Source organism: Pituophis catenifer, unplaced genomic scaffold (assembly GCF_029215685.1).
Source record: "Pituophis catenifer annectens isolate HBS135680 unplaced genomic scaffold, rPitCat1.0.hap2 SCAF_17, whole genome shotgun sequence".
Lineage (NCBI taxonomy): Eukaryota > Metazoa > Chordata > Lepidosauria > Squamata > Colubridae > Pituophis > Pituophis catenifer.
The window spans coordinates 6973055-6986883 of record NW_027256897.1 but is presented as its reverse complement, the minus strand read 5'-3'; the positions used below and the strand labels follow the sequence as shown (position 1 = coordinate 6986883).

Below are 13829 nucleotides of genomic sequence, written 5' to 3'. Positions count from 1 at the left end.
AGTTCCCCAAACTGCAGAAGCCAATTTAACGCTCAAAGTCCTAGACTGAATTCTTATCCTTTCAGAAAGGAAGAGATCAGATGATTTTGGGGGCGAAACTCGAAACTGGAAAATTACAGGCAATCCTTGACTTATAGCCACCACGGAGCCCAACATTTTTGTGGTTAAGTGAGACATTTGTTAATTCAAGATTAGCAAAAATGTATTCAAATTTAAGTCCAACCTGTTGGAAGTGCAAACAGGCACAGGGTACTTTCTTCCACGTCTGGTGGCTTTGCCCCAAAATTAGGAAGTATTGGGAAAAAGTAAGAATTTGGCAAATAGAAATAACATCGGAAAAAATAGAACTTAAACCAGAGATTTTCCTATTAGGGATGATTAAAGAAAACTATAGGAAAGAAATAAAGTATTTAATATTACACACAGTCACTGCAGCCAGATTGGCACTCACCCAATATTGGAAAACTGACCAACTGCCAACAGAATTGATAATCCAAAAAATCTATAATTGTTCGGAAATGGACAAACTAACATTTGAAATGAAGGACAAGGTAGACTCAAAATGTTATATAGCGTGGAATAGGTGGTATGATCGGACAGCACGCAGAAATGAGAGTAAATGAAAAAGTTTTGACCCGTTTTATCACGTTCCTTGCCGATTCATTTGTTAAGTGAATCACTTGTGGTTGGTAAGTTAGTAATGTAGTCATTAACATGAATCCGGCTTCCACGTTGACTTTGCTTGCCAGAAGGCCGCAAAAGGGGATCGCGAGACTCCAGGACACTGCAACCGTCATAAATATGAATCGCTTGCCAAGCGTTTGAATTTTGATCACATGATCATGGGGGATGCTGCAAAGGTCGTAACTGTGAAAACCGGTCGTAAATTGCATTTTTCAATGCCGTTAACGGTCACTAAATTAACTGTTGTAAGTTGAGGACTATCTCTATTAGCAAGAGAGAAGGGCTGAGCCTCAAAGGGGCAAGCAGGGGAGTGAGCAGTGAAGCCACTACAAAGAATCTCGCACCCTAACTGAATTCCCATTCTAATACAGGAACAGACAGGAAGAGAGAGATTAGCCAACATAGAATTTAACACACAGCAGCCTCTTTTGCTTTGAAGTCCTTCTCCCTTTGCAAGCGATACTGTTCGATCTCAGCCTGAGCTTCTTCCTTGGCCTGCTTCAGTCGCCGATTCTTCCCTGGGTTTGAAAAACAAAAGCAAAATGTTCAGAGGGCAAAACAGAAAAGAGGCTTTTCTGAGATTAATTTCAAGTGATAACGTCGTATTCTGAAAGTCATCCAGGCTGAAATCATTACGAGTTCAATGGCTACCCACCCGCCTCCCATGGAGGATCTGTCTACTGCACGAGTCAAAAAGAGGGCTGTGAAAATATCTACAGACCCCTCGCATCCTGGACATAAACTGTTTCAACTCCTACCCTCAAAATGACGCTATAGGGCACTGCACACCAAAACAACTAGACACAAGGACAGTTTTTCCCTGAACGCCATCACTCTGCTAAACAAATAATTCCCTCAACACTGTCAAACTATTTACTAAGTCTGCACTATTATTAATCTTCTCATCATTCCCACCACCTATCTCCTTCCACTTATGACTGTATGACTATGACTTTGTTGCTTGTATCCTTACGATTTATATTGATATTGTTTCCTGATTGCTTATTTGTACCCTATGACTATCATTAAGTGTTGTATCTTATGATTCTTGATGAACGTATCTTTTCTTTTATGTACACTGAGAGCGTATACACCAAGACAAATTCCTTGTGTGTCCAATCACACTTGGCCAATAAAAAATTCTATTCTATTCTATTCTATTCTATTCTATTCTATTCTATTCTATTCTATTCTATTCTATTCTGATTTATGTTGATTGCTGATTTAGTATCCTATGACTATCACTGTTGTATCTTATGATTTATGATTAATATATCTGTACGATGACTATGATCATGATTTATCACTTATTGCTTGTATGTACACTGAGAGCTTCTGCACTGGAGACAAATTCCTTGTGTGTCCAATCACACTTGGCCAATAAAGAATTCTAAGAATTCCATCTTTTCCTGAAAAGTTAGCCCACAGAACCGGAAACACCAAGTCTGATGCGTGGAGACAATCCAGTTTTTGAACATTCATTGTTGGCTTAACTAAAGACTTAAAAACATTGACATTAGTCAGAATTATTTTCCTAGCAATGCAACATTTCCAGCACATGATATATGACTCCATTGTTCTTGTCCAGACTAAGTTCCTTTCTTGAAGTCATGTCAGGTGAAGGTTCTAGAGACCGCTATATTAAAAATTCATGCAAACATGGTCTGAAAATGCAATTTAAAAACCAGCGGTTTTAGCTAAGCTGAATTCCCAGCACAGATACTTAAAAATACGCCAACACTCCATAACTTTCACAATTCTGTTTTAATCAAGTTAAACTGATGCACCGTAGATCTCGGGGAACTATCAGTATGCTACTGACGTTATGCAGACCACAGGAAGTCTGCAAACCAAATTTGGTTTTACACAAGTAAGTTATGCAACCAAATTCAAAAATTATTCTCAGAAGGAAGGCAGGATGTCTCTCCATCTCCCAATTTGTCTCCTTTCCTTGGATCGGAGGCTCTCTTAATAATAAATAATGCAAAACAAGATCTCTGCTAGGGAATAGCTTGGGGAGATGTTTCAAAGATTAGGTTTTGATCAAAATATTCCATATATGATAGTAACCTTTCCTCTGGATATGCCGGCCATTAAATTCTGCAAAGCTCAACCAGCATTAAGTGGTTGCAGCCTGACCTTTGGAGGAAAAACTATGCGGGAAGTTTACGGCTACGGCAAAAAATCACATTAGGGAAATTTCCCCAATTAAAGTGGTTCTTAAAACCTTTCAAACAGGGTAACTAAAACCTGGAAAAATGAGAAATGAAGTCTTTAGAGAGGCTGTTTCTTGGTTATCCTCAAACAAACCTACCACAAAGCTAATAATTATCCCACCAATTATCCTCAGTGGTAGGTTTGCTCCTCTTAATGTTACCTATAATTTTCTTTATTTTTAATGAAAGTTTAATTTTGTTTACTGTTTATTTTTAATTATAAACTCTCCAGATTCATGGACCTTGAGATGGTTAATAAATACATGAACTAAACACGCAGCCTCCAGACAAGTCAATGCTATCCCACCCCCCAACCTGTTTTTCTCTGTAAAAAAAGACAATTTAGGACAAATCCCTTCTATCATCCCCCTCAAAATCAGTAAATCATAGCATTGCTCCGATCCAGAAATGCATCAGTTCCTTCGTGGATTCAATTTGTAGAGTTGACCATCTCTCCTGTGCAATTCTGGGCAGCTCCCCTAATTAAAAGCCAGTAAATAACACAACTGATGAGCCAAATGCACAAATCAATACAACAACACAATAACCTAATTAAAAAACCCCAGACCCATTAAAAAGCAGGCAAGGAAAAGGCATGAATCCATCCATACAGGGCCATATTTGGATCTGGTTTGTTTTAAGGTAGCCTAAGGGGTTTTTTTTATGTACGCTGGGGAGGATGGGAGGTGTAGTCCAACCAACCCCCCCACCTCACCCCGTACCACTATAATGCAAAGAAAATGATAAAAAAAACCCTGAATAGATGAAACAGGCAGTGTAAGGTCTCTGGGGAGGCTATGGGTGGCCCTTCCCATGCAGGATGATGGGATATGTGGTGGCTCTACGTCTTCCCTTTCCTAAAAGATGGGGGAGGGAGATGATGAGACGTGGGACGCAATCCCTCGGGACTACCGTTCCCATGCAATCTGGGCTGGAAAGGCTGTAGATTAACCCTCTCCCCCTATGGGCCGAGGACGATGGGAGGTGTAGTCCACCCGACACCACCCCGAAAAGACCACCACCATGGAGAGAATTGGGACAAAACTCTTTGAATGGATGAAACAGGCTGGGAGGTTATGGGATATGTAGTGTCTATGGAACCTCCCTTCCTCAATGGCTGGGGATGATTGGACGTGGGGTCCCAAATCCTTCGGGACTACCGCTCCCATACAAACAGGGCTAGAAACACTGTAGATTAACCCTCTCCTCTATGGGCCAGGGACGATGGGAGGTGTAGTCCAACCAACCCCCAATTCCCCCACCCCGCCCAAGACCACCATAATTGGGGAAAAAACTCTTCGAATGGATGAAACAGGCGGAGAGGCTATGAGTGACCATAGGCCACACAGGATGATGGGATATATAGTGTCTCTGAAACCTCCCCTTCCTCAATGGCTGGGGATGATTGGACGTGGGGTCCCAAACCCTTCAGGACTACCACTCCCATACAAGCAGGGCTAGAAACACTGTAGATTAACCCTCTCTTCTATAGGCCGGGGACGATGGGAGTGTAGTCCAACCAACCCCCAATCCCCCCCCGCCCAAGACCACCATAATTGGGAGAAAAAACAGGCGGGGAGGGGGGGAGGCTATGGGTGACCATTCCCACGCAGGATGATGGGATATGTAGTGACTCTGGAACCTCCCTTTCCTCAACGGCTGGGGATGATTGGACGTGGGGGTCCCAAACCCTTCGGGACTACCGCTCCCAAACCAGCAGGGCTAGAAAGGCTCTGTAGATCACACATCCCCCTTCCTTCTCCCTTAAAGGCTGTGGACGATGGGTGGTGTAGTTCCCAGCCCCTCAGAAAGAGCCCCGCTTCCTCCCATCGCAGCCAAGGAGGGCCACTCACGCTTGCGGGCCTCGGCCACCTTCTCGGCGGCGCGTTTCTCGGCCTGAAGCAGCTGCTGGATGCCCTGAGACTGGCTGGCCATGACGGAGGCGATCCTGACAGGAAATTGTGCCCGGCGGCCCCGAAAGAGGACTGCAAAAAAAAAAAAAAAAGACTCGTTGCCTCTCTAAAGCCCGCCCTTTCCGGCCGTCCCGTCGTTTGATTGGTAGGGATAGCGGAAGTGCCTTTGGAGGGCGCCGCTCTAGAGCGGGAGGGACAATCCTTCTCACGTGAGAAGCAGCCCGAGTAAGTACACGTATCTTTTCCCCCTTGGCTTTCTCAAGAGCGGGAGAAGCGTTTTCAAAGGGAGCCAGGGCTTCGTTTCCACCCCGTAGTCGAACTCTACGGTTTTGCCCGCTCTTTTTTTTCCCCCTTCCCTCAAGGCTTGAAAAGTTTCACTGCGCATGCGCAATTTTTCTCCCTCCCTTTTTTGTTTCACTGCGCACGCGCGATTTTTCTTCTCTCTCTCCCCCTCCCCTTTTTTTTAAAGGAGTCGTACTGTTTGTTTTCCAAAGAAAGTTTTATGTATCAAATACAAAAGTTGATTTGCTTAGGTTTGTTCCCCGCAACAAAGTATGCATGCACACTCTCTCTCTCTCTCACACACACATATATATTTTAAAAAAATAGAATGAAAAATAAAATGGGAGACAGAAATTTATGTTTAAAAGTAACAGTAGAGTTGGAAGGGCTCTTGGAGGTCATCTAGTCTAACCCAGGAGACCTGTACTAGGGATTCGAACCGCCGAACTGCTGACCTTTCTGATCTCAGGGTCTTAACCACTGAGCCACCTAGTCAGAGTGTTTTATTGCATTTCACATAATATTTATTACATTATTATTATCATCATCACTTATCATGACTATCATTATTATTATTATTAAAATAGAATTTTAAAATATTAAACAGCGGGGCATATCCGCCGCATTGTGCTTTCATGGTCTTTTATTATTTATTTTATTTTATTTATTTTATTAAATTTGTATACCTCCCTTCTCCTACTGGACTCAGGGCGGTGCACAGCCAAAATAAAAACATCCCAATACAAAATTTAAAAATTGTCAAAAGAATTACACAACTTTAGCCTAAATTTAAAAACCCATAGACAATTAAAAATCTAACATCTCAAAAAAAAGGGGGGGGGTTATGCCAGCCCTTTATTATTTATTTATTTATTTATTAAATTTATATCCCGCCCTTCTCCCCGAAGGGACTCAGGGCGGTGAACAGCCGAGAATTAAAATAACATGCAATATAAAAGTTAAAATAATTAAAAATAAATTAAATTAAATTATGAGATAACGAAATGCACATTAAAATAACTTTCAACTCCAGCTATTTAAATTAAAGCCCAATTAAAATTTACACAATTAAATTGCATTCGGAGAGCACCAGGGACCCCCCGCAGTTCAACCCTGAGCTACAAATACTCTCTTCCATTGATGCAAATGCAATCTGAATGATCAACGTAGCATAGTTAGCTTGTTACCTCTTCGCGATACTTTAATTAAATTCCTGTATTGAGCAATTGCATGGACCGAAACGGTCACAAATGAAGGCGAATCTACGTGTCCTGTTGCAGGATCCAATCTGGGACCAGAGGTTTTGTCTTCAAACTTTCGGACTCGTGCTAGAGCCCATCTTCAGGGAATTTCTCTCCAGCCGAGTGTGTGTTATGCTGTGTGTGGCATTTATATAGTGCCTGGTTGTGTGTGGCTTTTTAGATGTTGATTGGGGTGTGTGGATGCCTGGCTTTTACATCAATAGCTGTCATCTGCCTGTGTGGCCCAGCTCTCGCCTTCTAAGTATTTGAATGGCTGGTGGTAAATCAACCCTCCTGTTGACTGACGAGTGGCCTGTTTCTCAGGCTTCAAATCTCTTCCCTGGCTGTTTTTGTCTCTGCTCATCCAACAATCACATCTTTTCAGAAAAGCAGCCGAAAAAAACGGTGTGCAGTTTTTTTAGAGGTACAGGCAGTCCTTACAACAGTTCATTTAGTGGCCAAAGTTACAACGTCGCTGAAAAAAAGGTGACTTAGGACCGTTTTTCACACTTACGACCATCGACCTTCTGACGAGCAAAATCAACGGGGAAACCAGTTTCACCAAACAACCGTGTTACTCATTTGCCAAGGGCAGTGATTCGCTTAACAAAAGTGGCAAGAAAAGTCGTAAAATGAGGCGAAGCTCACTGAACAAATGTTTCATTTAGCAACTGAAATTCTGGATTCAGTGATGGTCATAAGTGGAGGACAACCTGAAGTTCCCTGAAGACCAAACCTCTGATCCTGGTGACCGACCCAAGATTGGATCCTGCACCAAAATGATCCTTTCCAGCCAAGCCTCCTCTTCGTTTTCCATTTCCCATGTAAAAATCCCCCACTTGATCTAAAGCTGATCCTTTGTGACTTATCTGCCAATAATGTCAAAGTTTCCTCGGTTAAAAATTCTGCCTGCCAGGATTCTCAGCCAGAAAAAAAAAGGGAAGAAAGAGCTGCTAAACCTTGTGAATTTCCACTGTGGCTGGAACCGTGTTAACAGGAGTGACAGTAAATGCTTTAGCTATAAACCTCACTTACACTTTAATGGCTGTGTAAATGCTGTGTTAAGTGAAAAGCAAGCACAGAGTATTCTAGCAGCCTCAGCTTCAGCTGCTGCAGGAGAAGGGGGGGGGAAATCTGCAAACGATGCTCGAGAATGACTAAAAACTAAAAAGCATGGCATAAAGGTCATTTTCTGCTGAAGTTTACAAACGACCCGTGAAGCACAAAACAGCACAAAACTCTGGGGCTGCACCATGTGATCTACAACCCCCCTGATGTTTTAAAGGTAAAGATTGGTTGGCAGCCAGAAGCTCTGCGAAAGGCTTATAACAAATGACCCTATTTACAGCCAGAGCCAAGCGTGATCGCCTTGCTAATCAGATTATACTGGGAGGGAGGATTTGGCACATAGCATTCGGTTCCAAGCGGGGCTGTTTTGAAGAACATTGGAACAAGCGGGAGAAGGAGAAACAGGAGGAGAGGAGAGAGAATCAGCAGAAAGGGAGAAGGAGAAGATGAATAATGAGCAGGAAAGAAGGAGAAGGAGAAATAGACGAAAGAGAGGGGAGAAGATGGATAACGAGCAGGGGAGAAAGAGAAGGAGAAGAGGGAGGAGGAGATAAAGATCAGGAAAGAAGGAGTAAGATGGGATGAAGAAGATAGATAAGGAGCAGGAAAGAAGAAGGAGTAGATAGATGACGGGGTAAAGAAGATAGATAAGGAGCAGGAAAGAAGGAGAAATGACAGAGGAGGAGGAAAGGGGGAAGAGATAAGATAATGAGAAGGAAAGAAAGGAGAAACAAGAAGGGGAGAAGATGGATAATGAGCAGGGGGAGAGAGAGAAGAAGAAGACGGAGGAGGAGGAGATAATGAGCAGGAAAGAAGGAGTAGATGGGATGAAGAAGATAGATAAGGAGCAGTAAAGAAGGAGAAGAGGAGGAGGAAAGGGGGAGGAGATAGATAATGAGCAAGATAGAAGGAGAAACAGATGAAAAGGGGAGAAAATTGATAATAAGCAGGGGAGAGGAGAAGAAGAAGAAGATAATCAGCAGGAAAGAAAGAGTAAGATGGGATGAAGAAGATAGATAAGGAGCAGGAAAGAAGGAGAAATGGAGGAGGAAGAGAAAAGGGGGAGGAGATAGATAATGAGCAAGGTAGAAGGAGAAGGAGAAACATGAAGGGGAGAAGATGGATAATGAACAGGGGAGAGAGAGAAGGAGAAGGAGGAAGAGGAGATAGTAATGAGCAGGAAAGAAGGAATAGATAGATGAGGGGGTGAAGAAGATAGATAAGGAGCAGGAAAGAAATGATGGAGGAGATAATAAGCAGGAAATAAGGAGTAGACGGAAGGTGTGGTGAAGAAAATAGATAAGGAGCAGGAAAGAAGGAGAAAGGAGGAGGAGGAGGAAGGGATGATCAGCAGGAAATAAGGAGTAGATAGATGAGGGGGTGAAGAAGATAGATAATGAGCAGAAAGAAGGAGGAGCAGGGAGAAAGGAGAAGGCGGAGAACAATATTTTGCCATCACCTTCTATCTGTCTGTATACGGGCAGAAGAGGACATAGGCTCCCTTCCCCAACTTCCCATTTTGCACACAATGGAAAATAGCTTTGCAGATTCCCAACACATTATCTGCATTTTTTGGTTGTAGTGCTGTGAAACCCGTCTTCAAGCAGAAATGAGGGGGGGGGGGAGAGAACAGAAACCCAAACTGTGTTTCATCTATGCCTCTTCACTCCCCCAAACGGGTTCTACTTCATCTGGATTTACTGGGTTGGGTGAGATGTCATCTACTCTATGTTTCGTGGCTTCCCACAAGGCTGTATTCATGGTTCCTTCAAGCCCTGGGAGCCCAAACTTGGAAAGAGGTGTTTGGAGCAGAGATGTTGAGAAGACCAAACACGGAGTCACACCTGGGACGAAGCGAGACGCAAGTAGCTGGATCTGTGTTGCACAGAATCACCTTTCGTTCAGGTTTCATTCAGTTCCTGCTGAGATAACCATAGCAACTCACCAGTCATCCAGAAATAAAATGCTGCTTTCCACGAAGACAAAAGTAGTTCAGAGAAGGTCTTGGAGAGAGGTTTCCTGGATCAACCAGGAGGGAAAAAAATGTGTTTGGGGGAAAAGGGAAGAGTTGGGAAGAAATGGCAATCCTCAAGGAGAAGGAGCATCCTAAACTTTTGGTCTTCCTTCCAAAATATCGACTCGCCCAAACATGCATCCCAGCTTCCAAGCAGGGCCCAGGACAAACTCAACTTCATTCGATTTGCATTTGTTTCAATTCAATTTGGGTCATGTCTCTTCACACGAAGTTCTACTCTGGTGTAATTGTTGGGAGAAATATCCTTTTGGGTTCAGTTCCAAGTGGGGAGGAAGACACTGGAAACCCGGTGGCTGATTGGAAAGATGATTTATTGGTGGACAGGACCAGATGGTTTTGAGGTCCTGGGCAAAAAAAGGCACATGGGTGAGTGAGAGAGAGAGAGCGATTTATACCTTCTGTTGGGCTTTGAATTTGAGCTGATTGGTTGTCAGACTCCCATGGGGTTATGCAGGGGTAACTTTGTAGGTTGTCTATGTCCTAGGCTTGGTTGAGTCTTGCTGGGTGATGATGTAATGAAGGGGCTTTGGGCAGTTCCTATTATGGCTCTGCTTGAAGGAGGTAGATCTTTGTTATGTTGAATAGACTGGCCCAGGCCTTAATGGCCCATTGACAAAGGTGGGGGGGGGGTTGCTGAGTTTCTGCCTCCCCACTTTTTTTTTTTTTTTTAATTTGATTTATATGCCGCCCTTCTCCGGAGACTCAGGGCGGCTTACAATGCGTTAAGCAATAGCCTTCATCCTTTTGTATATTTTTATACAAAGTCAGCTTATTGCCCCCACAAACTGGGTCCTCATTTCACCTACCTTAGAAAGGATGGAAGGCTGAGTCAACCTTGAGCCTGGTAAGATTCGAACCAGCAGAAATTTTAGGGGAAATATTCTGCCCTTTTTAATATTTCCTAAAATATCTCCTTTTTCTAGGAGAGGGGTGGGTGCTAACTTCGTACACTTCCAAAATATCGGCTCCCCCAAGCCTGCATCCCAGCATTCCAAGCAAGGACCAGGAAAAACTCAACTTCATTTGATTTGCAGTTGATTCAATTCGATTTGGGTCATGTCTCTTCACACGAAGTTCTACTCTGGTGTGATGAAGGTGGAATCTAGTTGTTCCGGGATAATGTCGCGGGATCCAATCAGGATCAGAGGTTTAGACTTCTGAACTTTCAGACTTGTGCTAGAGCCAATCCTCAGGGAGAAGCTCCCCCAGAGATTCTGTTACTTGGGCTCCAGCACGAGTCCAAAAGTTTGGAAGACTAAACATCTGGTCCCGGTGACCGATCCAGATTGGATCTACTCTGGTGTCCTGATGGACACCCATGAAGTTCTCTTTGCCGGAGAATGGACATTCTGTGATCTCTTGTTTTATATCCAACCTAGATCTCCTTGTGGTCTCCTTTCCAAGCCCCTAACTAGGTTTGATTCTACTTTGCTTCCTAAGATCAGCTGGGTTGGCTCAATGCTGCCATCTATTGAGGTCCAATCAATTGTCTTCCGTCTATAATTTTTATTAAAACTTAAGAAGATAAAAAAAAATAGAAACTAATATAAAGTAAGGAAGAAGAAAAACCAAAGGGACAGCAAAAAGTGTGAGGCAAAAAATTAAAGAAAAGGAAGGAAGGAGGGGAAAGAAAGAAAAGAAAGTTAGAAAGGGAAGAAAGAAAAAGAAAAAGAAAGGAGGAGAAAGTAAAGAAAGAAAGAAAGAAAGAAAGAAAGAAAGAAGAGAAATTAGAAAGAAAGAAAGAGGAGGAAGTAGAAAGAAAGAAAGAAAGAAAGAAAACAGAAGAAAGAAAGAAAACAGAAGAAAGGAGAAAGAAAAAAGAAAAAAGGAGGAGAAAGTAGAAAGAGAAAGAAAGAAAGAAAAAGTAGGAGAAGAAAGAAAGAAAGAAAAGAAGGAGAAGAAAGAAAGAAGGAAAGATAGATAGATAGATAGATAGATAGATAGATAGATAGATAGATAGAGGAGAAAGAGAAAGAAAGAAAGAAAGAAAGAGATTCCAATACTCATCACAGCAGTTATAAAATCAAATATATGTTAACCTCTCTCTCTGAACAAAGTAAACCCTCAACATGTAACTCTTCTTTTTAATAATCCATCCTGTCTCCTCATCCAAAAATGTTGCATTTTTTCCTCATTTTTTACACAAAAAAATCTACCAGAGCTTTCCATTCCCCAATAAAGGCAGACAATGTCTTTTCTCTAATCAAAGAAGTCAGTTTCAAGTTTTGTCCATTTCACCAACAATTCTTCCATAAGTGGGCACTGTCAAAAAATCTTCCCATCTGCGTATAACAATCTCCCCATTGTAATTATATCTTTGAAAACGGCTTCTTTCTTAAGTGTTTATCCATTAATCCTAAAAAAAAAAAAAGAGGAAATGTTCTGGCTTCAATTGAATATTGATCTTTTTTTTAAAAAAAAAAATCCTCCGTTAAGGGGGCTCGATCCAATGAAACGAATCCCCCAAAGCGGAGAACACGGTTATTCAATTTCCTTCTTTTGTCCGAGCAGAAATTACTAGGTTGAATAGCTATAGTCGGCAGGCAAGGGATGTGATTTTGGCCTGAACGATACCTTTAAAAAAAAAAAAAAAAAGGTTCCATAAATTGAATATTCTCCATTCAGGAGAATCGTGCTTCGTTCTATCTTTTCTTTTCTCGGAAGAACCCAGCCAGGCGGTGTTCTTAAATGCAGAAAGACAGCTTACTAAATCATTGTTCCTTCTGGGCATAATTTAAAATCCCCCAACCAAGCAGAGCAGACAAAATTCCATTTCTGCGCTAAGTAACAAATTACCGGATCTGAATGACACTTACTTTCTCTGGCAATGCATAACTGGAGGAAAATGAATAAAACTGTACTTCCTTATGCCCCTAATGAGGTCCCTTATGGCAAATGGTTTAACAAACCTCCCACAAAAGAAAAGAAAAAAAAAAGACATTTAAAAAGATAGTATTTACATCATGTCAGTGTGGTTCTCAAATTGCAACTTTGGACATCTTGTCCATACAATTGTACCCATTTTGGATACAGTTTGCAGTTTGTTTTGTGGTTTACCGCAAGGGTTGAGTCCAGATGGATGCAGCTTGCAAACTGTTGCTTGTATTTTAGAGTGTTTGGCATGAACTCAAGCCAATCTACTTCTAGAAGGAAATCGTTATAGCTCGGGGTTGAAACGAGGGGCTCCTTGGTGCTCTCTTGAGCTTGGTGGTTTCCTTGGAGACGTTTCATTACCGTACTAGGTAACCTCATCAGGGCAAGTTCCTTCTAGCACTGATGATGTTACCTAGCTGCGTAATGGAATATTTGCAAGAAAAAAAGCAATCTCGGAATACACTGAGGACCATCCTCCTCCTCCTCCTCCTCCTCCTCAAATCCTACTCCCTTGTAGCACTGGTAAGGTTACTTAGTAGGGTAATGAAACTTCGACAAGAAAACCACCAAGCTCAGAGAGCACCAAAATCCCACACTCCTCCTCTTTCTCCTCCTCCTCTCCTCTCTTCAAATCCTAGTCCCCTGTAGCACTGATGATGTTACCTAGTTGGGTAATGAAACATCTGCAAGAAAACCACCAAGCTCAGAGACCCTACACTCCTCCTCCTTCTCCTTTCCACTCCTCAAAACCTACTCTCTTGTAATACTGATAATGTTATCTAGTTGAGTAATGAAACATCTGCAAGAAAACAAGCAAGCTCAGAGAGCACCAAAGACCCCACACTCCTCCTCTTTCTCCTCCTCTTTCTCCTCCTCTTTCTCCGCCTCCTCTCCTCTCCTCTCCTCAGATCCTATTCTCTTGTAACACTGATCATGTTACCTAATTGGGTAATGAAACGTCTGTAAGAAAATCACCAAGTTCAAAGAGCACCAAGGACCCACAATCGTCATTCTCTTCTCCTCTCCTCTCCTCTCCTCTCCTCTCCTCTCCTCTCCTCTCCTCTCCTCTCCTCTCCTTGCCTCTCCCCTCCTCTCCTCTCCTCGCCTCACCTCTCCTCTCCTCAGATCCTATTCTCTTGTAACATTGATCATGTTACCTAGTTGGGTAATGAAATGTCTGTAAGAAAACCACCAAGCTCAAAGATCATCAAGGACCTTACCATTCTCTATCTAGTAAAGGCAAATCACAGCCTGTTGTGTCGACTTCTTTTATTTAAGGAGTCCTACGACTTCCCCAGGAAGCAGATCCAGGGACAGTCATATTTTCTTGAGCCCATGGTAATCACAGTAGGGGTGTGTGTCTTAATTTGACTTTAAGCTTTTTCAGCAGAAGGAAAATAAATCACCATAAAGGAAAGGCTCATCGGCCTTTATTCCCTTTATTTTATAATGCCCTCCATAATTCCAGTGTTGTGTGAAATAGAGAGAGATGTTATGTTCCTTGTACAAACATATT

General features: G+C 42.4%; 1 protein-coding gene across 1 annotated transcript in view; it reads right to left on the bottom strand.

Moving 5' to 3' along the window:
- The window catches only part of ATP6V1G1 (ATPase H+ transporting V1 subunit G1), a 5850-nt gene extending 972 nt beyond the window's left edge, over window positions 1-4878 (bottom strand). Inside the window, exons 1-2 of the mRNA XM_070955481.1 lie at window positions 4754-4878; window positions 1102-1202 (exon numbers count right to left, since the gene is read on the bottom strand). Coding sequence (XP_070811582.1) covers window positions 1102-1202; window positions 4754-4835 — 183 coding nt within the window. The 5' untranslated portion in view covers window positions 4836-4878. The remainder of the gene's footprint in view (window positions 1-1101; window positions 1203-4753) is intronic.
- Between the last annotated feature and the right edge of the window lie 8951 nt (window positions 4879-13829).